At 37.1% G+C, this 26042-nt stretch overlaps 1 protein-coding gene across 1 annotated transcript in view; it reads right to left on the bottom strand.

The window, feature by feature from the left end:
• LOC149084170 (nose resistant to fluoxetine protein 6-like) overlaps positions 1 to 26042 on the bottom strand; it is an 82191-nt gene that overhangs the window by 31395 nt on the left and 24754 nt on the right. The window contains exons 2-7 of the mRNA XM_089234516.1: positions 21027 to 21271; positions 19558 to 19669; positions 19374 to 19461; positions 17431 to 17549; positions 13634 to 13813; positions 3442 to 3535 (exon numbers count right to left, since the gene is read on the bottom strand). Coding sequence (XP_089090642.1) covers positions 3442 to 3535; positions 13634 to 13813; positions 17431 to 17549; positions 19374 to 19461; positions 19558 to 19669; positions 21027 to 21271 — 838 coding nt within the window. The remainder of the gene's footprint in view (positions 1 to 3441; positions 3536 to 13633; positions 13814 to 17430; positions 17550 to 19373; positions 19462 to 19557; positions 19670 to 21026; positions 21272 to 26042) is intronic.

Raw genomic sequence — 26042 nt, 5'->3', positions numbered from 1 at the left:
TCTGTGTCGTTTTTCTCTGGTGCTAACACTAATAACCGGTTATTATGCATACTTACCAATCATCTTGTTAAGGTTGATAAATTTATCACTTGTACCGGCGAATATGCATAATACTTAAGCGTCGTTGATAAATTTGATAAATATTTGAAATTTATCACCTATTAATCTAGTATGTGCGATGAATATAATCGGACAACGATATAATGATAACAAATAACACGATCGTAACCCGATGTAATGATAAAATACATGCATGAATTATCATTGTATAATACATATCACATAGTACGATTTATCATGTTTGCCAACGATGCGACGCTTGGGCATTATGCAAAATCGCATTTAAAAGTGATTATTTTCAGTGCTCATTAAATTTACACACGACGCTTGGGTACTATGCATAATTGCCAGTAAAAGTGATAAATGTAGGAAAATTTATGAAATTTACTAAAATTGTCGTTGATTATGCATAACAACCGGTTATTATGTATAATAACTGGATATATCGCATTTACCACACATACACGTGTTTTAAAAATATCCACCATTTTCAGCATTAGCATGGTGCCTCAAATCAAATTTCAAAGAATTCCCGATTGACAACACGTCTCAGCAGAGATGGTCAGCATTGATTTCACTAAGAATTTCGAAGAAAGCAGTTACGGAGTTTGTTAATACACAGCACACTGCAGTCTAAAAAACGAAATTAGGATATTTTCAGATTTCATTTCCACGGCTTTCTGCGAATTTAGTTTGTTTCTAAACCCTGTTGTTGCTAGGGGTATTTGTTTAAATATTTTGTTTAACGCCATCTGTCGCGAATATTTGCAACTATATTTAGAATTACGTCTGACAATTTTTTTTTTTTTTTGTTTTTCAAAGCACCAGTGTAGTAAACAGTGAAATTCCTTAATATACACGAGAACCCCAGCCGCTGGTTCTGGTACCAACTTTTATTTATTCTCAAATTGCAGCCCCCCCCCCCTCCTCCTCTATAAGGGTGTGAACATAGTGCGTCGTATTTCAGATTCGGGAAACCCACGCTGTATCCGATTTATGCAAAAACCCGAATTTAAACTTTTCTAAACCTGAAATTCGGGTTTTCAACCAATCGGAGATGACGCGTGTTTCCAGAATCTGAAATACGGACGCACTATGTTCACACCCTTACCCCAGAAACATTGTAAGACGAATCCGTTCCTATATCGGGAAAGGGGGAATGAATGAATATGAACGCCAGAACTTTGCCACTGGACTTATCCCGTTGCCGAGATCTCTTCCAGCCGAGCTTCGTGGCAGAGTCTGGAACACTTTAATTTGGAGGGAAAGGGGGAGTCGACTTTTATAAGTTTCAGTTTTTGGGAAGAAAAAATTTAACCCAAGTTTTCCCAAAACCCACTTTCCATTGCAAGAACGCGGAAATTCCGGCATTTGGACATTACGATCCTAAAAGTGATTATCATTCCGGTTCATAAAAACAAGGACATCTTTCCAGCATAGTGGGCAAACGGGCCGAGCAATGCACTGAGCCGCTCTCCATCACCTACACGTTGGACACAATTGATGGTAGTTGCTGTCAGGGCTGTAACTCGGCAGGTGCACCCGCACAGGGCCCTTTGGAAGATGGGCCTAAATTCAAATTCTCGCAAAAAAAGCACAGGAATGGCTAGCTACGGCCCTGGTTGCAGTGTAAGATCATCTAAAGCAGTGATTCGCACCGTGGGCGTTAACGCCCGCTGGGGGCGATTGAATGTTCCAGGGGAGGGCTGTAGAAGCTACGGGCATAACATAGGATTCTATGGGTCTGATTGCGTTGGGGGCGATGGGAGAAAAACATTTCTGAAGAAGGGGGCAATGGGGCAAAAAAAGGTTGGGAAACTGTGATCTAAAGTCTGTTTCGCAGTAACAGTGCCTGGGTGAGCCCGTGCATTTAGACTGCCCTGCGCGATAATGCTGCAAAAGAAAGTATCAATCCACACAATGCGATAAATACAGATGGTTTATGACCCCGTGCGCGGAAGTCATTTCGGGTATATACTAGCTGAATCTTCACGAGGGAAGGTTTTTAGCTTATTTGCAACTTTTTAATTGTAATAATGTGCTTTAAATATAAATTAAATGTTATCTTTAAACGAATTTTTTTTTCTAAAATATGTCTATTTTTTGTAGGTCAGGAAAAACTGCGAAAGGTTTACTATCTGCTGCTGAAGTTAATGTTTTTTAAGAAATGTTTACCGGTATATAGCGAGATGTATTAACAAGGAAAATGTCTGGCATCTGTACCTCGTACGCAGCTACAAGTAAAATGTTCAGGATGTAACTAAACTGATGGTCAGAACCAGTGTTATCCGAAAAATTAATTTTGAAGAGTAATCTTACTTTTCTCATTTTAAAGGGTGGTTTTGTAAGAAAGAAGAGGTATGTTTGCCATCTAAAAACAGAGAAATAACTTTTAGAAAAAAAACCCTAAAGTTTAAACAAGTACTTTTATTCCTCAACGAAATTTGGAGGAGTGGAAATTGAATTTTGATGCGTACTGAATGTTTGAGACAAATACTGATCAGAACTGTAAGGGGAGATAGAACTCGCCAAAACAAACAACTTTCTCCATACACTGTGGGGTCGGAAAGCAAGCGGCCAGCCGCGAGAGGTCACTTTCTCTGGAGCGGATGAAACGTCGCTTTTTTCCCGCAGAACTCGTAATTCAGCTGCTATCCGTCGCCGATGTGAGACCTATATTGTAGCTGTTGGTAGCTCATTTAGGCATTTGTTGTAAAGTTTTCGATAATAAAGGTTCTCTTCCCTTCTTTTGCTTACATAAAATTTGTCAATAGTAAATCCCCATTAATTTCTGATGCACTGAGTTGAAACATAACTTTGTTACCTGTATTGCATTTTTGATGTTATTGCTGGGGTTTTTGCGTCACGACTCCCATGTGATGTTTTTTTTCCCATTCCACTTGGAATAGATGTTGCTAGCTGCAGATTGTGTGACCTGCTTCTGTGAACTGTGATGGCATTTGCCTGCGTATAGCCAGATCATGACTTTTAACCAATTTGAACAGTTCTTTTTACATACACTACACATTCATGCAAACACATATCTATAAACATGTGCACATTTTCTTCTTCACAGGCCTTCTTGGCCAGTTTTTATGCCGGCAGTTGGCCCCCGCGGGCTGGGAATCGGCTCAAAGTTCAATTCTGGTCTGGTCTGGTCTCTTCCCTTCATTATTCGTTTCTACTGTGTTCTTCGTTTTCGCCACGCAGGTGCCCCCCCCCCCGCGGCTCACCGCTTGCTTTCCGAAACCCCCCCCCCATTTTATGGCGGAAGTTATTTGTTTTGGTGAGATCTAACATGTATATACTTTACGATTCTGATCATGAGTTTAGTTACAACCCCGTATAATAGGATTTGATCTCAATCTAATAAGTACTTACGCAATGAAAAAGATGGTATCCATACCTACGGAACCATTGGCTATACCAGCAAATGTGAAGCTATCGAAGAATTTCAAGAAGTTTGCCGGTTTGCCTGCAAAAAGAAGAGGTCACACATTATTAACTCGAGTACCAATTTCTTCAATTGAATATGGTGAGCGAATGAATGAAAGTAAAAAAAGAGAAGTCATGTGACGGATGATGAATCACAGGGTCCTATGGAAAAAAAAGAAAACACAAATGTAAAAGGGGTGCACAACCTCCGGCCTATGAAAGGTGATCCGGTAGAAAATCATCCGCCACATCGCTGGTAGGCTGAAGTTTGCTTTCTGTGGTTCCCAACTTCGAGGCGCGCAAGCAGAGATCTCCCCATTAAAAATTCTCGCCACAGAGAGCAACAGACCTACAACGGCGCAATTAGTCAATCATTACACTTCACTCATAGTTAGAAAAACATAGTAGACGGCAGCACTGCACATAACAAGCATTACACAGAAACAAACTTCACATGAGGTTCACCACACATACACGCCCAGTTTCCAGCATAGGTCCAGGACTTCTTCGACCACCTGCTAAAATTTCTTCATTGAGACAGAGTGGCGGGCCATGATCTAGTTAGGAGCAGGTAGAAAATCATCAGTACACATACCACGAGAGTGGTCATAAAATGACTTTGTTACCTATGTACGAGCCCTAGAGGCCGCAGAAATCAACGAATGCTAGTAAAATTCGAGACGTAGGGTGCTGCAGAGTATGTGCTCTAGAATGAGGGAAAGATACAAAAATATAGCTGTCTCGTGGTTACAGTTACAATAATCAATCATGTATATTGCTGTCCCGCCCCTAGAGGCATACAGCGGGTCCTGAAGTTCAATATTTCAATCAATCCCTCTCAGCACAAAGAGTCCAATTTTCTCAGAGATATCTAAAATATATATATATAAATACCCCCCCCCCACTTTCCGTTTACTTCAACTCTATATCAAAAAAACAACGAATAAAAGTAAAATTATATCAAAATAAATTGCACAACAACAAACAAAGCAAGTAAATAAATAAAAATAAATAACAAAGGATGGGGGAACATGGAAATCAGGGCTTCGACAAAATATACATAGATCATAATTCCGGACCGGAGCTTCCTATTAACAAATCGCCGGAAACAATATTAAAGATACAAAAGATCACACGAGACTCTATACGGTTACAAAAACACCATCAAAGCAAACAGCCTCTTCGCGAGGAAAAATAAATACATAAAAATAATAATAATCCCCTCATCTTTTGGGGTTTTATAAAGAAAAGAAAGATTATCCACTATGCAAAACAACAACTTCACTCTGCAAAAATAAATACGAAAAATATGCCCATAATCTCATGGGATAACTTAAAAATATAAAACTTTAGTCAAAATGTAACAAAATTCAGTATTCACACATTATTCGCAATATAGCTAGGAAAAGTTCTCTCCTCCCTTTTTTTTTTTCCCCTTCACTATTCCCTACCAATATTCGAGATATATCTCCATTGATTTTCTGATGACTCCTATGTAAAATTCATATATTTCCTTGTTTCTTAAAAGAGTTAATATGTGGAGATTTCTTTTACCCGGAGGTATGATTGTCTCTCTTTCACTTTTCCAGTAACAGCAATCGTACAGGTAATGTCTTCTTCTTGCACACCTTTCACCACAAAATACACAAGAGTCATCTTTCTGGTGTCTCCACCCTTGATAATAACCAAAAGCGCCGTGTTCGGTAAGTATCTGGTTAACATAAAAGTTGCCTTTAATCCTGCTACAGCTTACCTTCGGGTATAAGTAATATGTAGCACGACCTTTCGTAGAGTTGTCCCATAGGTTTTGCCACTGGATCATGTTGTCGCGATTTAATAAAGTTCGAATCTGGAACTTTGAATATTTACAGTGAATATCGATGGTAGTCCTCGTTGTACTTTCTTTAGCCAGTCTGTCTGCAAGTTCATTGCGAGGGTTGCCTACATGGGCTTTTACCCAATGTAATCTTATTCTGATCTTTTCTTGCAGTTGTCTAATATTTTTTATTATATTATCTGTCTTCTTTAATGATTTCAATTTTTCTAAGGCTGACATCGAGTCGCTGTAGATGTCAATTTGAGATAATCCTAGCTCAATTGTTTTTTCAATTGTCAGCTTTATTGCAAGCAATTCTGCCATAAAAACTGAAGTATTATCTGACAATTTTATTTTATCTTGATATAAAATGTTCTCTCCTTCAAATATGATATAGGCCAGGCCAATCCCAAAGTCTGTCTTTGATCCATCTGTGTATGCTGAGTATCTGTTAGTGTCTATTTCCTCTCTGCCGTAGTTGAGGATTGTCATTTTCCATGGTTCGTCAAAATCCTGATCTTCTTCTTGAACCTCGTTGGCCTGTATTTTTCTCGTTCCTATTTGAATGGGCATTCTAAGTTTAAACAAGGTGAACATCTTGTGTATGCTTCTTGCTTTGTAGAAAAGGGGCACGCAGCCGGAAGAACCTGTAGAGCATGACCTGAAACACTGTCATAACATTTAGTGACGATCAACAATGCTGTTCACTGTATCTGTTCAAGTTTTGATTCCAAGTATTGTAGTTCCTTGAACCACACTTCTCCTCCATAGAGCACCATCTTTTCCACGCAAGTAATGTATATCTCTTTCACCACTATTGGTGATAAGCCCCACGTGGCCTTAACAATTCTTCTTAGCTTTTGAATATAACCATTCACTTTATCTAATTTCATATCTAGATGGTCTGTGAAGTTCATATTATGTGACAGCAAGACACCCAAGTAATTTATCTTATTGACATGGGGGATACTATTTCCCATTAGTCTTATGGGAGGATAACGTCTCACTTCCTGGCCTTGTTTGAATATTGCGTATTTACATTTATCAAAGCTAAGAGTTAATCCATGGGTCTGGCACCAAGTGTGTACTCTATCTGATATTGAAGTGGGTAGTTGTTCGAAGATGCTGTAGTTCGTCGACCTAAGTAAAATTATGACATCATCGGCAAATGCCTGAATTTGTTCGTGCTCATCCAAGTGCATTTCCAATAGGTCGTTGATTAATATAAGCCAAAGTATAGGGCCTAAAGGTGAGCCCTGCGGCACGCCTATATTATAGCATTTAACTTCTCCCGAAGCTCCTGCGAATATACTTCTTTCATTTAAGAAATCCATTACCATGTTAGCTAGTGGTATTGGCACTTCGTATTTGTTCATTAGACTTCTTATTCCAATCGGTCTTATGACAAGACTCCTTATCCAAGACTTCTTATGACAATCTAACAGAGTTAAACGCACTCTTCACATTCAGAGTGATGAGGCAGTTACAATAACGGTACAGTAACATTATAGTTACAATAACAAAATTTCGAAAAATTCAAACTGTAACATTCAGTTTTAAGCAGAGTGTGACATAACCAGCGCAGTAAAAATATTAAATGGCTTCGGAACGGTACCTGTAGAATGATAAGCGCCGGTGCTAGACGCAAAGAAACATGTGGCAACAACCAATTCAGATCACGTTTCTTCCGCAGGAATTCCTCAACCGAAGGGTCAGCACACCAACCCCTTGGTGAGATCTTCTTCCTTTGTTTGCGTCTCCCACCCTCGTTTATGATGCTAAAGCATAGTTTCCCAAACTTTTCATCCCATCTCGCCCCCCTTCTCCAGAATTTTTTTCTCTCATCGCCCCCCAACTCAAGTAAACCCATAGGATCCTATGCTACATCCGTAGCTTCTATCGCCCCCCCCCCCCCAGACCATTCCATGGCTCACCAGGAGGTGATATTGCCCACTTTGGGAAACACTGTGCTAAAGGTACTGTTCTAGCGCAATTCTTGTTTTTGCTTTTTTTCCCCACTGCGCCAATCACTTACTAACGCATAAAAGTGCGTTTCGTATTCGAATTGTTAGGAATTTCGTTGCTGTAACCGTAACCGAGAGAGCTAGGAGTTTGTTTCTCCCCTCAAGGTGTGTTATATCCGGGCCGCGAAAAGTATTCAGGTAAAAAAAGTATCAGCATTTTAGATACATATCCATAAAATACGAGAAACCAGGTTTCTTACGAGCCTTCGCCAAGAAAAATAGTCAAAGTGAAGTAAAGTTGCCAAGAAAAAAACCAAAACAAAATTCGAAGTGGAGTTGCTAATTCTCAGAAATTCCCACAAAAAAAGCATTTCCTACAAATATGTACACGGAGAATATTATTATTTTACCTTGTATGTGCCTTTTTCGTTGGTGATTTATGAGTATCATTCGGCAAAGTTTACTTACTCCATAAGTTGCTTCTTATTATAACCAAAAAAATGGCAAAGGGAAGCAAAGATTTGCCAACGTGAGACAACGGCTAACTTACGTACCAAATACGAGACAAATTAAGACATTTCGATTTTCCCACAATAAAAGAGGCTGCTATAATTACCATTATCATTATTGCTGGTACCATAATTATCAGTTTACTCCCTTACACGGATAATACGTAAGCAGCGTTATCCGAAAAAATAATTTCACTTCCCTACAAAATTTTAAGGGTATTTTTTCAATAGAAACAGAGAAACAGCTCTATTAAAAAACCAATACCTAAAATTTTAAGGAATATTTTTACTGCTTAAAGAAATTGGAAGGAGTAAAATTGGATTTTAATGAGTAATGGCGAACACTGCACGCAAGTACCCCCAAAAGAATTGTCAAAGGGAAGTAAAGTTGCCAACAATCTCTCACAATTTATTAAAATGTAATTCACACCAAAAAATGCATGTTTGCATATAAGCGAGGTGAGTATAATATCTGTCTATAATTATTATTCTAATTGGTCATAATTACCATCGTATAATTTATAATCACAGTCCTTGATTTCAGTGAGAAAACTGAATATTCAAGTAAGATTCCTTGAAAATCGAAATATTTTACGGAAAAGACAGCCAAAAATACGGAAATGTCTTGTAAAATACGTTGTCATATCGACACTCTATTCTAGTTTCTGACCCGCGAGCGGCAAATATACTGCATATCTGTCCCGCAGATTGAAAAGGTTTTGTACCCCTTAGGGGCCCTACGGATATTTTTTTTATTCCTATATGGAAGAATGAGAAGCGCGAGAAATGTGTAGTAGCTGTAGCCTGTAGAATTGTATACGAGTTTTGCCATCTATCTCCCAAATTAATGTATTGTGGATGTATATTAACGGTTGCATTGTGTTGGAATCTACTGCTTGTATTTGTATTCAACTAGCTTCACATTGAAAATTCTATTTATTAAAGCTCTTACTTTTTTAGATAAGCCTTATTTTAAGGAGCCTTAAGGAGCCTTATTTGTTTAGATAAGCCGTATAAATTAATTTGAGATTTAAATAAAAATTATAATCTCATAAAAAATCTTACTTGTACATTATATTATTTCTAGCTTACAATTGTATTTTCTTCCTTATTTTGCAATGTCAGGCTATATAGTTCTATTTTTTTTATTCTTGATTATTTTTGCCAACCCCCCTTCGCTTACAAGCGAATTGGCAAGAAATTCGGATGGTCCCTATTTGACGAATCGGCAATAAATATAATAACTTTGTCTTAACCTAACCGCACGTTAGAAAAAGGGAAGAAAAAAAAAACACAAATTAAAAAAGAGTAAGACAGTATTAAAAGATAAGGTGATAAGAATGTAGGTACAAAGTTATAGATTTCTTTTCACCCTCAACCTACCTGTTCTCTTTCACTCTTATAAGAAAGACTAGCTATAATACCCGGCGCTGCCCGGGTTTTCTTTAATGAGGCTTTTTTGGATCACGTGATACCTCCCTCTTTCTTTGAGGGACATGCAAACCGTGTCTAAGTTAACCAATATGGCGACTTCCTGCGCGACTTCATATAACAAATCTATAGATTTAAAGAAACGTAGAAAGGAATGTTTTTATTTTCCTTTTTAAAGGGGCGTTAAGTATTTGGATTCCCCTCTGAATGGGGGGCTTCGTATATCTCTAAGCGAACTCAATATTTCAAGAATCGAGAATTCTATACAATTTTTAAAATTATTTATGTGACAGAAAACCACACCAAATTTCCTCATCTCTACAGTAAAATCGGCAATTATTAACACTTATTTCTATGGAGATCATCCTTTGCCTGACCCTCAAAGCGATGCTGATGATGATTATGACGTCTATTCAAAAAGCCTCATTACTGGAAGTATTGAAAAAGTGGCACACACACACAAACCATTATAAAGACATAAACTATTAAGCATATACATATACTAACAGGATTAGAGAAGTGACAAACCATTGTAAAGGCATAAACACGTCTAAAACTGATTGCTAGGGAACCACAGTAACCAAAGTAAACGTTCGGAAAGTGATTGTTAAGGCTCAAAAACCACTGTTGCCCGATAGTTTTTGCCCATTTGGGGCATTTGCCCAACTCTGACGAAATTTTGAAGTAGCCTATCGTTTAAGTCGGGTCTCGTTTGGTATGTATGCAAAATTTGGCGACGATCGATCTAAAATTCTAGATTTGTATAGAGAACATACATACACACACACAGACAGAAAATCAATTTTATATACGTACTAGCTATAATACCCGGCGCTGTCCGGGTTTTCTTCAACGAGGCTTTTTGGATCACGTGTTATCTCCCTCTTTGAGAGACATACAAATCGTGTCTAAGTTCACCAATATGGCGACTTCCTGCGCGACTCATGAAATAAACAAATCTAGATTTAAAGAAACGTAGAAATTAATATATATTTTTTTCCTTTTTTAAGGGCGCTAAGTATTTCGATCTCTTCCCCCCCCCCCCTTTGAACTTCAAGTTATCGATCTGCCTATTCCAGCTTCCAAAAATGCTTAGTTGAAGCTGTGGAATTTCTTCTATGTACTTTATGGGCCCATAATTAATTTTAAAACATCCTAAACTATATGAATTTATGCAGGAAGGAATTATGAGGAAGTTCTGCTTGCCCGGTTACGCATAGGGCACAGTCGCCTCACGCAATCATATTTGTTATTACGAGAGTGTCAACCTGAGTGCCCACATTGTCAAAGTCCATTGACCATTGCTCATTTTTTTACTTGTTCGCATCATCGCCATCATTTTACGACCGCTTTTGGTCAGAATCATCTTTCGCTTCGTGACATTTTATCTGACCATTGCGATGCATCTCGTATTTTTTAATTCATCAAAGCCATTGGTTTTATCACAAATTACAGTTATTTGCAATCGGTGTCACTGTTTTACGTTTCACGCAACATTGTTTTTTATCATGCATGGTTTTACTTCCTGGACATATAGAGATGTCCAGAAAGCTCGTCGAGATAAACACAAATAATTCTTGGGAAAAAATTATTTTCATCCAATCATTTGTTCTGGCACATTTTGACCTTATTGGTCCTTGCGCCATTAAACACAAAATCCAATCCAATCGAATTCGGAAGACAGATAGCAGCACTACTTCAACACTCAACAAGCACTTCACGTTAAGTTCGCACTCATACACGCACATTCAAGTAGCTTTGTTCTTTCACGGAGCTTTGTGCGATAGAAATTCAATAATGCAATAAAGGGAGGCCAACCATTTTCCAAGTCGTGAAACAATCAAGATTATTTTCCACGCGCCCGCCACTCTACGAATTTTAACACACAGACCATACATCCCGTTTATATGGGACATGAGCATTTTCTCCGTTTTTGAAAAATATTATTCGACTGTGCAATCTCTTATTTTTAAAATGTTCAGTTTGTCACTCTTTTGACATGAAATTGTTTTGTTGGTTTTTTTTTTGAGTCATAATTTCGATTATCGCAATGCAGATTGATCGCATACATGTATCACTAGAAGTTAATCTTACCTGCACCATGTTCGGCATAGACACGAAAACCTGAGAATTCATGTCATGGTGCTTGCCCCCCCCCCCCCAATAAATTTGGTAAGTGGGCTTAGCCCCTCCCCTAAGAAGATTTCATGGATATATAATGCAGAACTTCGGTTAACGAGCTTAATTCGTTCCGCGAACGTGCTCGTAATACGTTATACGAATCGCTCGTTATTCGAATCAAATTCCCCACAGGGTATAATTAATGTAAACACGGATAATTCGTTCCACAATTATTCATTCACATATATACATAATACAATAAAATACAGATATTGGACGAGCGAATGCATTTTCAGAGATATTGACCTTGGCCCGCGCCTATCCTGGGATAGAAATCAATGAACTTCCCTCTTGCAAGGAGGGTGTCTCAACATCATGGGTCCCGGGGAAAAATGCAGGGTCGTCTTAAGAGTCCCATCGGCTTCCCACCTTTGGATACAGTAATTTTTCTAAGGCCCCGTATTTGGAAAGAAATGCCTGTCAAGTGTGCTATTCACATATTGAAGCTCTCGAAGATAAAGATAAGACCAAATATATATCGTTATCATGAGCACCCCTTTCAAACTTGAGGCCCCTCTTCACCACTTCATCTAATTTTCACCTGTGCTTCCCCCCCCCCCAGAATATCCCAGAGACGCTAGAGGGTCATATGGCACCATGTTAAGAACCGCTGCAATTTAACATGTTGATAACATAAATCATTGATCTGAAATATCTGCTGCCACCTACCGAATAAAACTAATATGATTTTTCAATTACCATTGGTAAAAGGTTTTCTGATTAGTTAACTATATTGAAAAAATAATATATTATCGTATGAAAAATATTTTTATAAATAATAATATTTATTAAATTATCAAATTTGCTTCGAAATTTTAACGGTTAATATTTTTGAAAAGTAAAATAAAATCAGTAAGCTTGCAAAGAAAGGTCGTCCTCTGTTTTGAGGGCAATTAAATTTTGGTTTATGCCCTCTCCGACATTAATTATTCATCAAAGTGAAAGACGTCTGCTCTTGACGAAATTTACTGATATTATATTATTGTACGTGAATATCAACTGATAATTTTTTTTTGGAAATTTAGTAATTTTATGTATATTATTGTTTCTTAAGATATTTTTAATATGATACAATATCTTTTAATCACTTTATTACGTTGTTTAGAAGATAGTCAGCAACTTTAATCGGAATATTATAACAGTTTCATTCGATAGATGGCAGCAAAAGTTTCAGATAAATGATTTTTCTTTTCATGCTATATAATAACTGTAATAGACCTTTGCCATGTAGCTCGTTTGTGGCCCTGGAATACTCTAAAATGGGGCAATAAATAGAAAGGGGAGCCACGACAAGCGCTGAACGTTAATACACAGGGCACACACAGAAAGAGAGGTGAAGAATTGGAGCTTTCAAGTGAAATTATTTCAGTAACAGCCTATATATATACAGTATATATAATGTAATAACACCATAAACAAACATGTGATATGATAATGTATACAAATTGGCTTACTCTAAACAACGAAAGAGAAGAGGACTAGGACGATTTACGGACTCAGTTGTTTGAATTCTTATTCTTTTTGTGTGGTTTTAAAAAAAAACGTTTCCAATGACACTTGCTTTTTGCCTCCCTTTTGGAATTCTTGGAGATGAGAAATTGCATTGTCGTTGCATAGATTTACTGCTTGCTTTTTTTTGTGCTTCTATTTCATTGGTACTTTTCTACAGAATTTTGCACGGATTCCCACATTTTTCACATCTCTCTAATCACATTTGAAAGTGAGGGACTTCTCTCTTCACATCAGCTTAATTGTGAAAACGTGACAATAAATAAACAAAGTGCAAAATTTTTGCTCGTAATGCGAATCATCGCTCGTTAATCGAATCATTTTAACTTTTTGCTGGTTATGCGAATTGCTCGCTAACCGAAACTGCTCGTTAACCGAAGTTCCACTGTAATTGTATTTTACTATGCATGTCCCCATATGAACGATCGGGAATCTCACACATGTCACGTGCCTAAAAATGAAAAACCGAACAGAAACGCAGTGAATAGAAAGTTCATCACATAGTTTTCATCTTAAGAATGTCTAACATACTAAATATAGGTTTGGCAGCCTGCAAGACCATCATTCATAAGAAAAGGGGGGTTTAAACGTTTGAGGGAATTTCTTGGATTGAAAAATGGAATTGGAGTTTCTTTAGTTTTTGAAAGGCATTCGTGTGCCACTCGTGTTGTGCCACATGTACCGCTGGCTGGCCACCGCAAAGTAAAAATAAATATATCAAAACTCACTGAATTTCTGAAAATGTAGATCATGTATGTGTCCGTAGGTATGGCTATATATCGTCACAAATACGACTATCACTCTCATTGCGCATAACGATTTCAATGGTTCGTGGTTTTTTTTGGTGTCAAATAGCTCCAGAGCGTTGCTGTATAAAGAGAAGTACTTCAACATCGCAGTCCATGACCCTACGAGACAAGAGAAAAAATAGATTAACGTTCATTTGATAATTAGTTGATAGAGTAAATCAACTTAAATTTTCCAGATAATAGCAATAATACAACAATGCAATTTCACATACTCTTGAACATGACCTACCAGTCGTTCCGAACATGATTATACAACTTTGGAGTTGAATCTGATGAAACAAAGAAGGCTTTCATGGCCATCGTGTAAATTAGAATTAAATTTCAAAGTTTTCGAGTCTTTTGGCCAACAAAAACTGTTCGTCGGCCAAAAACCCAAAAACTTTTAAATTTAATTCTAATTTTTAGCAATCTATTGGGTGCTATTTAATCTCAACCATGCTGGAAAAAATTAAAAAATTAGTAGGGGGGGGGGGGCTTGAGTTTAGAAAACCTCGAAATATATTTTCAGTACTATTCGCAGTGTATTTCAAGTCACCCCCGTAAATAAAGGAATTGCCATTGCTCTAAATGTAGATCTCTGCATGTACGAAAATCCTCTCCAGAGTGTAACGTTCAAAATTTACTTGCTCGAAAAATAAAGATGCATCAAACACACGCACACATACAATGCATTCTGTAGATAAATTTTTTGTTATTCAACTTCGAAGTTGTATATTCATTTCTAGGCACTGTGCATATATGTTTCGGTAAGTGTGGTAAATCCGGTTGTTATGCACAGTCGTCAAGCATTCCGGTAAATTTGATAAATTTCGCCTAAATTAACCACTTTTACTAGTGATTACACATATTACCCAAGCAGCGTTGGTAAATTTGATAAATGTTTCTAAACCAATGACTTTTACGGTGATTATGCATAGCACCCCAAGCGTCACGTCGTTGGTAAAAATGATAAATCATACTATATGATATGCTATGCATGGTTAAGTCATACAAATACAAATACAAATACAAATACAACGCCACAACAGGCAAAATGCCCAACGAGGTGGCTGATAAAAAGATGCCCATAAAAATATGGTTGTCATATGTTTCAAAAATACAGCAACCCAATTAAAAATGCAATTAACACAAATTACAAACAATATATACACATGATAAAATATTATACAATGCCCATAAAGAATACTTATGGTTGTCTTATTCTAAGAATGGATAGCTTCTCGATTTACCCCAACATGTTTATCGTATTTCTTTTTAAACGTGTCAATTGTGTTACAATTTACTACCTCCGGGGGTAAGCTATTCCATTTATTAACAACCCTATTGGAGAAAAATTCCCTGCGACACCATAACCTTGCATTGTCCCTCACCAATCGATACTGGTGTCCCCTTGTAAAAGCAGTCGATTGGCGGTGTACTAAAAGTTCATGGTCCATCCTATCCATCCCATTGAAAATTTTGAACACTTCGATCATATCTCCTCGACACCTGCGTTCATCCAATGTAAACATATTCAAAAAATGAAGTCTTTCTTCATAACTCAAGCCCTGTGTGCCAATAAGGACACGCGTAGCTCTTCTCTGCACCCCTTCAACCAAGTCTATGTCCCTCTGTTGGTATGGTCTCCAAAACCTTACAGCATACTCCAGTCCAGGACGAACTAAGCCTCGAAAAAGCGGAAGAATGACTTTAGGAGAACGCGAAGAGACCTTTTTGAAAATGAGACCAAGCATTCTATTCGCTTTTTTGACAACCACTGAACAATGTTCAGAAAACTTAAGTCGCTCGTCAATGAGAATTCCCAAATCGGTGACTCTAGTTGCATCCGGGATAGTGACACCATTCAACTCGTAAGAGAACCGTGGGTTGTTCGAACCAAAATGAGCGACCATGCACTTATCTACGCTAAACGTCATGCTCCATTCATTTGCCCATGCTGCAATCTTGTTTAAGTTGGTCTGGAGCAACTCCCTATCGCTTTCATTTCCGATTACCCCCATTAGCTTCACATCATCTGCGAATTTGCTAGTAATTCCATCGATACCCTGATCGAGTTTGTCGATAAAAAGTGAAAAAAGTATGGGGCCAAGGACACTTCCCTGAGGAACTCCACTTGTGACGTCTGTCCAACCAGAGAATTCCCCGTTCACCATAACTCGTTGCTACCTATCTCTTAACCACGATTCTATCCAATTCAGCAAGTTGCCCCCTATTCCAATCTCGTGTAAACGCTTCAAGAGTTTGCCATGTTGGACCCGATCGAATGCCTTCTGGAAATCAAGGTAAACAACGTCGACATTTTTGCTCTTACCCAAAGCCTTAGTCACGTAATCATAGAAGCAAAGGAGGTTAGTTACACATGACTTCCCCTTCCTGAACCCATGCTGATTATCCGACAATACATTATTCTCGTCTATCCACTTCACAAACTGCCTTTTGATGATAATTTCCAAAATTTTCGAGAGGGAGCTCGTCAAACTCACTGGACGATAATTAGACACCACTTCTCTACTACCCTTCTTAAATATCGGAACAACGTTAGCCAGTTTCCAATCTCTCGGGACGATACCCTCAGCAACACTACTCCTGTATATCTGTGCGACTGGCCCCAACAATTCATTAGCACCTTCCCTGAGAACCCTGGGATAGATATCATCTGGTCCTGGTGCTTTGCTTGCACATACATTTCTTAGAAGATTTAGGACCTCCACGTCTTCCACTTGAATATCGTTGAGCGTTTTATTACCCCATGCAACACCCGTGTATCGAATATCATTATCTCCATTAAAAACCGACGCGAAAAAGTCATTGAAAGCACTACACATGCCTACATTGCTCTCTACTTTTGAGCCTCCTATCGAGAGGGGGCCAGCTGTCCCCTTACATCCATTATTGACGTATCGAAAAAATGATTTTGGGTCAGAGCCAATGTTATCTGCCAACCTAGATTCAACTTGCTTTTTACTATCCCTTATCGCTTTCTTCAACAGTCTTCTTTTATCAGTAAACAATGATAGGTCACCTCGTTCACTTTTATACTCCCTGAATGCTCTTTTCTTTTCAAGATAAAGGTTCCGCACGCTATCCGTGAACCATAGAGGGTGTGATGTACAAACACGCTTTTTTCGAACAAAGGGTATGACGTCGTGCAAAACAGAGGACAGCTTCGTACTAAATTCTTCCCATTGACTTACCACCCCTACTGATTCCAACCGGTCTTTGAAAACTTCCGCTAACCTTCTTCGCTTTCGCTAACAATACATGCATTGTATCATTATATTCCGGTATTATCGTAAAATTAGCATTATATCGATGTCCGACTATATTCATCACACATATTAGGCTCATTAGAAATTTTTTTCATATTTATCAAATTCACCAATTACACTAGGGTATTGTGCACAATCACAAATAAAGGCGATAAATTTCAAATATATATCAAATATATCAACCGCACTTGGTTATCATGCATAATCGCCGATAAAAGTGGTAATGTTTTGTGTAATTATCAAATTTACCAACAACACTAGAGTATTATGAATATTCGCCGATATAAAAGTGATAAATTTATTAAACTTACCATGACTGTAGGTAAGTAAGCATAATTACCGGTTATTTATATTAACCGATCCATCAAATTTACCATACCAAATGCTCTGAACAATCTCGTTATTTATCTGAGATTAAAAGATTAAAGACATCTCAATGCTACTCACCAATATTTTCTTCATGTGTTTTCTTGTCACAGCTCTCGTTGTTGTTGGACATTATCCGGTGATAGGCATCGAAGGTGGTCGCGAAAAGCAGGAAACAGCCGAACATGCCAAAGAGGATCCTGGAAACAAAAATTGAAATGTCATCTATCATAAAGACATGATCTGGAAACAAGGTAAAGGACAAATCTCACAAATGTGAAATTTCTTATCCGCCAGAAATACCTTGTGGTCAATCTAGGGTCATCATTAAAAACAATTAATCGCCAATTGTTAATTATTATCAAGTGCGGATAGCATAAAAATTTAAAATATTGAGTCGTTTGTTAACAAGCAGAAATATTAATCTGGAACTGTGGTGCCAGCCTATCCCACTTCAAGTACCCTTTGAAATGCGTAACAGGTTTCTGTTTCCTTGAAATGCGCAAGAGATTTGAAGTACGCATAGATTTGCGTACTCCTGGAAACGGAAATGGAGAACTTCAAATGCGCAAAAGTCTTCTTCTAACGTAGGAGGGCCTACAAACGTGGCTTGTAGAAGTCATCGTTCCTGTTTAAATAATCATCCTCAGTCCTAGTTATGCTCACTCACAAAAATATGCAAAGGGTTTTCTTACGTACAAGGCTTGCTTACTCCTAGAAAAGAATGAGACTTGCTTACTCCTTGAAATACACAGGAGACTTGTCTTATCCTAAAAATGCGTAGAAGACTTGCTTACTCCTAAAACTCCTAAAAACGCGTAGAATGCTTACGTTCCCTTGAAGTACGTAGGAGGTCTGTTTACTCCTCGAAACGTGTACGAGGCTTCCATATCCCTTAAAATGCGTAAAAGACTTGTTTTTCCTCCTAGAAACGCGTAAAAGTTTTGCATTCCCCTTGAAACATCCAGAATGCTTGCGTACCCCCCCCCCCCGAAATACGCAGGAGGCTTGTCTACTCCTATAAATGTGGTGCAAGCTTGTCTACTTCTATAAATGTGGTGTAGGCTGGCTTACCCCTAGAGACTTGTAGAAGTCAACGTATCCCAATATGAAATGAGCTTCCTCAGTCCTAGATATTCCGTACTCATAGAAATATGGGAAGCGCTTTCTTACGAGATTTGCTCACTTCTAGAAACGTATGAGGCTCGCTTATTCCTTGAAATTACATAGAAATTAAACAGTCTTAGAAATGCGTAGAAGGCTTGCTTATACTCCTGAAAACACAAAAAAAAAAACTTGCGTTCTCTTGAAGTACGTAGGAGGTTTGTTTACTCCTAAAAACGTGTGCGAGGCTTGCATACCCCCTTGAAATTCCCAAGAGGCTTACGGACTCGAAAGACTTGTCTATTCCTAGAAATGCGTAAAAAGGCTTGCCTACTCCAAGAGACGCGTAGAATTCTTGCATTTCCTCATTTCCTTGAAACGATCAGAATGCTTACGTACTCCTTGGAATACGCAGGAGGCTTGTCTACTCTTATAAATGTAGTGGAGGCTAGCTTACCCCTAGAAACTTGTAGAAGTCATTGTACCCATTGAAATAAGCCTCCTCAGTCTTAGATATGCGTACTCGTAGAAATATGCGAAGAGCCTTTTTACCCCTACAGGTACATGGTAGATTGTGGTAGACTCATAGAAATGCGTAGGAGAGAAGCACGCGTACCCCCTCCTTATATATTGCGAAATAATTGGTGATGTGATGACTTACCATTTTGCGCAATGTACTGCATTCGGTGGCTGAATTTTTGAGTTAAGAAAATCATACATTATATTATATTTTATTTCCGGCACAAATTCTTTTCGATTCGCCAAAGCAAAATTTCTATTGTTGTACAGAAAACAACAAGAATAAAATTTACGTTCATATAAAAGAAATATGCCCTTCCCCCCCACCCCGAAGTTTCCCCAAAATCACAAAATTAATGAAATTGCATTCAATGCATCAGAAAAAATTAATAATCACTTACAATATTACATACTGCTCCGTAGTCATGTCATCGCGTTTTCCATCTTCACAATATACGACATCAAGTTTTCCCAGGGATTTGAGTCCCTCTGAAACATACCAAAGCGTATATAAAGGATAATGATCACCTCAATCAATTTCCATTATTTTTCATCATCATTTATTCTATTGAATGATTATTTTACCAGTGTTTAGTATATCCTGTAAATCAGCTTTTGAACATGTCGAAGGGATGCAAACTCCTAACTTCAACGTGGTATTGGTCAGATGCTTGTACCTTATAAACATGTTCAACACCTTAAACAAAGAAAATAGCAAATTTTTTTAGACATACGTGTTACGGTAAATGTGACACATTTGGTTATTATGCATAATAACCGGTCCATTATGCATAATCACCGAGCATTTTGGTAAGTTTGATAGATTTCCCTAAGTTTATCACTTCCACCGGCGTTTCTAGTTTTTTTTAATTGCATTTGTAATTGGGTTGCTGCATTTTTGAAATATATGACATCCATATTTGTTATGGGCGTCTTTTTCTCAGCCACCTCGTTGGGCATTTTGCCTGTTGTGGTGTTGTATTCGTATTTATTTGTATTTACATTATACACAGTGCCAATGTCGTTGATAAATGTCATTAGTGCTAAAAAATTATCTGTTTTACTGGCGATTGTACATAAATACCCAAATACCGCGTACAATATTGTACATAAATACCGCGATTGGTAAATTTGTTAAATGCTAAAAAATTATCACTTTTACTGGTGATTATACCTAATATCTAAGCGTCGTTGGTTATGCCTGCTGATTATAGTGGGTCATAGGTTGTAAATTGTTAGTTTGATATGGTGTTGTACAATCGTTAAACTTGCCAAACGGGAGTGAAATCCGATTGCACAATTTGTTAATTAGGAGTTCGTGTTGGGGACAAAAACTTGCGGAAATTCGTTAAATTATAGAATTTTTTTAAATCATAGTTCGTTATATCGGGGTAATATCGTAAACACTGTTAAATAAGAGTTCATTATATGGAAGTCCGATTTCATAATTTATCAAATAGGAATTGAGGCTGGTATTACACTATAAAAGTATGATAAAAGATCTTTTACAAAACTTAACAAATGCAACCAATAAGCGTATCTGTTGCATTCGAGCAAATGTAACCAACAGGCGTTGTTTCTTCCCGTTTTATAAAAGAACTTTTATATGTATATCTTTTATAGTGTAATACCAGAGTTAATTATAGGAATTATTTGGTTGATGTGCGGGAAAATTCGTTAAATCAGCGTTCATTATATCCGGTTCAGGCTCTGGCTCACAAATCCGGTCATCTAAGTAATAAATCTCATCACGGCAACGAGACAAACTTATCATACGACAACTGTTATGAATTTGGTACGATTTATCATGTTTACCAACGACACTTGGGTATTATGCGTAATCACTGGTAAAAGTGGAAGTTTTTTTAGCATTTATCAAGTTCACCAACGACGGGATTGCGGTACAAAAGATAAATTTTGGAGAATTTATCAAAGTTCTCAAAGTTGTCGGCGATTATGCATAATAACCAGATTTATCAAATTCTCCATAACATATATAAACAAATGTACCATGGACTGTTCCATTAACTAAAAGACAAATCTATACTGATTACCGTTTTCGTTTTGGCGATTGGAGCATCTACGTTTCCATCTTGGAACTCTTTGATGGCGTTCGTTAGAACTTTGGGCTTCTGGTTTTCTATTAGGCAATACTTCCCCTTGAAAACGATGTCAGCTTCAGTCGCCGGGGGATTATCTCTCTTGCCAACTTTGATGTCTAAGCACTGGTCGTAATCTCCTAGCGACAGCGATGTTCCTTCTAACACCCCTGGCGGGATTTTTCCAGTTGCATCCACAACTAACAAAAGTAAAGAAAATATCATTCAACTGTGATCTTACTCGTAAAATATTCATCATACTGATAGAGAATTCATGTTCTAGATCATTTGACCAAGTTTCTACAAATTCATCTACTAACTCAAATACTGTGCTCTATTGTTGCCTTGCATGAGAATATTTGCCAATTTCATCCTTCTTTCCACTAAATGCCGCCAAGATCGTATAATACAAGTACGTGAAATCTACAATTTCGAGATCATTTGATCATTTTCGTTGTACCACGGTCATTTTCTGCACACGAGGGCTAATTAGACCGGGACCGACAATTTATTGCCGATTCCGAAAGGCAGCGTTCGACATTTTGCCTTGTTTTTATACAGGGACTCACTACGGTAGCAATCATTTTCTGTGTGGTGATGTTGTCGCCGTATCTATTGTACCTCTGCGTCAGGAAAGTTTCTGACAAGGACGAATCGGGTATCGAACACGTGATACCCCCAAACAACCTTTGGTAGTACTTTACATGAGTATATTACTGACCTGAGTTACTGCGCCAACAATTACTAAGTAGCAAAAATTTATAAGTAATAAGAATATTGATACATAGAAAATAACCAAGATTGATCTTAAAGAGCTCTGATTCTAATTTCGAGCTCTAAAAATAGTGCTAATACATATTTTTGCAATATCTTCACATTGAGTGTTATTCATCTTGGAAATTTCACATCTCTTGAAACAATCACAGGGTGGGTTTTTTTCCCTACTAAATTCATATGGTGGGCAAAAGAAAAAATAATAATATATTACTTAAGTTATTTTCGCAAGTCGTTTGGGTTACAAAAACAACAAATATCATCATTCGGTGTAATTAAAAAGAGAAACAGACGTTATATCCGTAATTGTTTTTATGGACATTCATGCATACCATGAAAGGATCTCTTCTTGTCATAAAGGGCTGCTCAAAATTTCTAGATCAATCCTTTCGCTTACAAGCTATTGACAAGAAATCTGGATTCTCTACATTTGGCGAATCGGCGATAAATGTGGTAACCTTGTCCTCATTGCACGTTAGAAAAAAGGGAAAGGAAAAAAATTAGAAGAGAAAAGGAAGAAAAAAATTAGGAGAGAAAAGGAAGAAAGAAAAACAAAAAAAGGAGTAAGATAAAAATTTTCAATAAGCGTATCGGTTGCATTACCTCGACTCTAACCGATAACTTCATTGGTTGCATTTTTCAAGTTTTATCAAAGAACGTTTATCAGACTTTTATAGCTTAATACCGGCCTAAAATAGTATAACAGATATGTTGATAAGAATGTAGGTGCAAAGATTTCTCTTTTCACCCTCACCCTACCTGTTTGTTCTCTTTCACTCTCATGAGAAAGATACATCATAAGTGGGAAAAAAAAATCGCTATCAAGGTATACAAAAATCCAAGAGGAAAAAAAATTATAGGGTTGCAGCAAAGCTTCGCGATGCTTGATGAGAGAGGAAAACAGAGAGAACTTGTTCGAATTTATTCCACTGGCATTCGGACGCAATATTACGTCCTTGATCGTGAAGTGGTTAACTTTCGAAAAAACCAAAGTTAAAGATCAACTACGTACAGTAGTGCTAAAGCGGTGCACACTGGCGCGATACTGCAAGCGATGCAGCGAACACGCAACTCGACGGGGATTGGTTAGAAATTTCGAAATTCAAGTTTGTAACGAATCCGCGTCGAGTTGCGTGCCCGCTGCATCGCTTGCAGTATCGCACTTTAGTATGGAATGCGCCTAACTATGTAGAGCTGATATATAACGAGCTGATTCCGGGAATTTTGTTTTACTGACAGTTTTTTTTTGGTTCAACATACCTATCCATAAATTAATATGCATTGATTTTAGAGAAACATTTCGTTATACAGGGTGTCCTGTAAGTGCTAATGAGACCTTAATCTCATCAATCGCTCGCCTGTCGTAGAGGTATGATTCCAACTTAAAAAATACTCAAAAGACGTTCAAAAATTACCCTGCACCAGTTTTATGAGTGAAAATAAAGTGTGACACAAAATAAAAGAATCTAAATTTTTATACGGTCCCTTTGTCCTCTAGCTTCAATTAGAAATTTGCTGTCTTGTCTTTTCTGAGCCAAACAAAAAACAATCCATGTTTCTAAGTGTAATATTTACCGAGATATTTTTTAATTGAAAATTTGGAGAAAAGTTGGGAAATAACAATAAAAACTTACGGAAAACGATCCTTTCCCAACGTTTCTCCGATTTTTGACTTCGAATATCTCGGCGAATATTGCAATTAAACACATAGGATCTCTTTTGTTGAACTCAGAAAAGACAGGGCTACAACTTAATAATTGGCAGTTATGGGACAGTGGGGAACCGTATAAAAATTAGATTTTTTTTTATTTTGTAACAAAATAAAAACACATGTTGAGCATTTTGCAAATGGAAACCATACCTTTACGACCAAAACTTAATGATATAAAGGTAGCATTAGCATTTACAGGGGACGTGTATATCATGAATTTTTTATCTATTAGTTTAACTGCTTTTTCTCCCTTAATATGTATGCGCGCGCACACACACACATTCCATGTACATGCACAATACGCATTTCGCTGGATATGAAGGAATAGGAATGTGCGTATCGGCTGCACTATTAGTGATTCTCTCTCTCTCTCTCTCTCTCTCTGTAGACGAAGCTTGTTATTTCACTTACCGCCCTTGGAAACACAGTAAGGGATGAGCAAAGATAACGAGCATAAATTTTGCCCTTTTTTTCGTTCATTTCTACAGAGACGAGAGTGCGCGCACATAAATTAATACATAACGAGCATTTTTTCCCGTATTTGGCTCCCGGCAAAAAAAAAAAAGTAGATCCAAAAGATCGGATAGAGACATGTGGGATTTCTAGTTAAATATTTGTGAGTACATCCATTCCAAAAAAAAAGGCACCCTTCATGCCAGTGGTTCTCAAACTTTTGTCGTCCGCGGCTTCCTTGCCCAATTCATGGTGCTTCCCAAAATATTTTAGTAGATATTTTCTCTTAATTTTCTCTTATTTTCACTATAAAAGAGCCACTTCGAATCCTACATAGGACACATCGATATCTCCAGATCGTCGTGACTTCTCAGACAAACGTTGGCGAAACCCATAGGACCCGTGACACCCACTTTGAGAAACGCTGCGTTAGGCTGGAATTGACTATAAAAGTTTCCGAAAAAATTTTTTATAAAATTAAAAACAAAAAACAATAATCTAACTGTTTACATTCGGGAGAATGTAAGGCTTATTTGTTGTAAAAATAGGCTTCTCTCGGTTGTTTTTTTTTTCTTTTTTCAAGTTTTATAAAAGACCATTTATCAAACTTTTATAGTGTAATCTCAGCCTTAAAAATTTGTTGATTTTTAGTCAAACATTTTGAGCATCATTCAAGAAACTGCTTTATGCCGGGATTACACTATAAAAGGTTTCATAAAAATTCCTTTATAAAACTTGAAAAATTCAACCGATGAATGTATCGGATACATTCGAGCAACTGTAACCAATAGGCTTATTGGTTGTTTTGGTTTTTCTTCAATTTTTGTGAAAGGTGTTTTATCAAACTTTTACAGTGAGTTCCTGGCCTTAGACAATTATTTAATTTTATGCACAAGTATATTAAGCAATTTTGATAAATGCTTTATACATCTGTTGACTGATGAGGTTATTTTGATTCATTTTTTTTCCTAATTTTTGCTGATTGTGGTCTTGATACCGATACCAAAAATCATTTTGATTATTTTGTCCGATTTTTTTTGTGTACATTTTTTTATAAAAAATTTCATAAATTTCTAAGTGGTTGTTTTATTCTGTAAAAATTTTCATGATTTAATTTATTTATTTATTTATTTATACAATATTGTTGGCCTTGGGGCCTATACAAGAGGATGCGATTGAAAATGACAAAGATATATAATTATTAATCAATGAGTTTGATTATATTTTGATAGAAAATAATTTATTTTTTGATTCATAAACCGTTCAAAAATGCTATTTATGTTATTTTGTGGCAGGGAGAAACAAAATAGCGAACTTTCTACAAAGAGAAAGGAGATAACCTTTTCTGAATATTTTTTTTCCTCTATGTTCTTCGCTTTTTTTGTAAATTATATTATTTCTTCTAAGACATGTGTGCAACCTATTTCTTACATTCAAGAATTCCTTGACCGCAAAGGTTAGGAATCGCCGCCATAATTGACAAGAAGAAGCAGAATGAGACGATTCTGAAACATGATTAAGATTTCAATCACGTCTTTACCCTGTTGGAACGAAGGCCGACTCTTGTGCTTTGGAATACGAGACGACTTATTTATGCTAGAATATTTTTCTAGATTTGTAAACTACCTCTTGGAATTTCAATGAAATTTATCACATCATATAAGCGATGTTCTTTGTTTCGTTGTTCTGAATAGTTTTTAATTTTGAATGTTATTCAACGCTTCTTCTGTGAATCTGACATAGAAGACATTCTTGTATCTTCTAAGTTACAGTCTTGTCGTTATAGCCGTTTTACGATTACAGTAACAACATCAGGATCAAATTTGTTATGCATCTGATATTTTGATCATTTTCCATTCATTTTAATCATTTTTTAATACTTTCTTATACATAACTTATGATCAGTTTAGATCGATTGACGAACTCTCGATAAATTTAGATCGAATGAAGAACTTTTGATCACTTTTGGTGAATTTGGAGCAATTTAGCATACTTTTGACACATTTGGATCACTTTTTTTCACTTTTGCTTCA

The sequence above is a fragment of the Pholcus phalangioides genome, unplaced genomic scaffold, assembly GCF_987345545.1.
Source record: "Pholcus phalangioides strain wild (caught in Gottingen) unplaced genomic scaffold, Ppha-v1.0 ptg000008l_1, whole genome shotgun sequence".
Taxonomy (NCBI): domain Eukaryota; kingdom Metazoa; phylum Arthropoda; class Arachnida; order Araneae; family Pholcidae; genus Pholcus; species Pholcus phalangioides.
The sequence above is the reverse complement of the archived record's forward strand: the minus strand, read 5'-3'. Positions and strand labels throughout refer to the sequence as shown.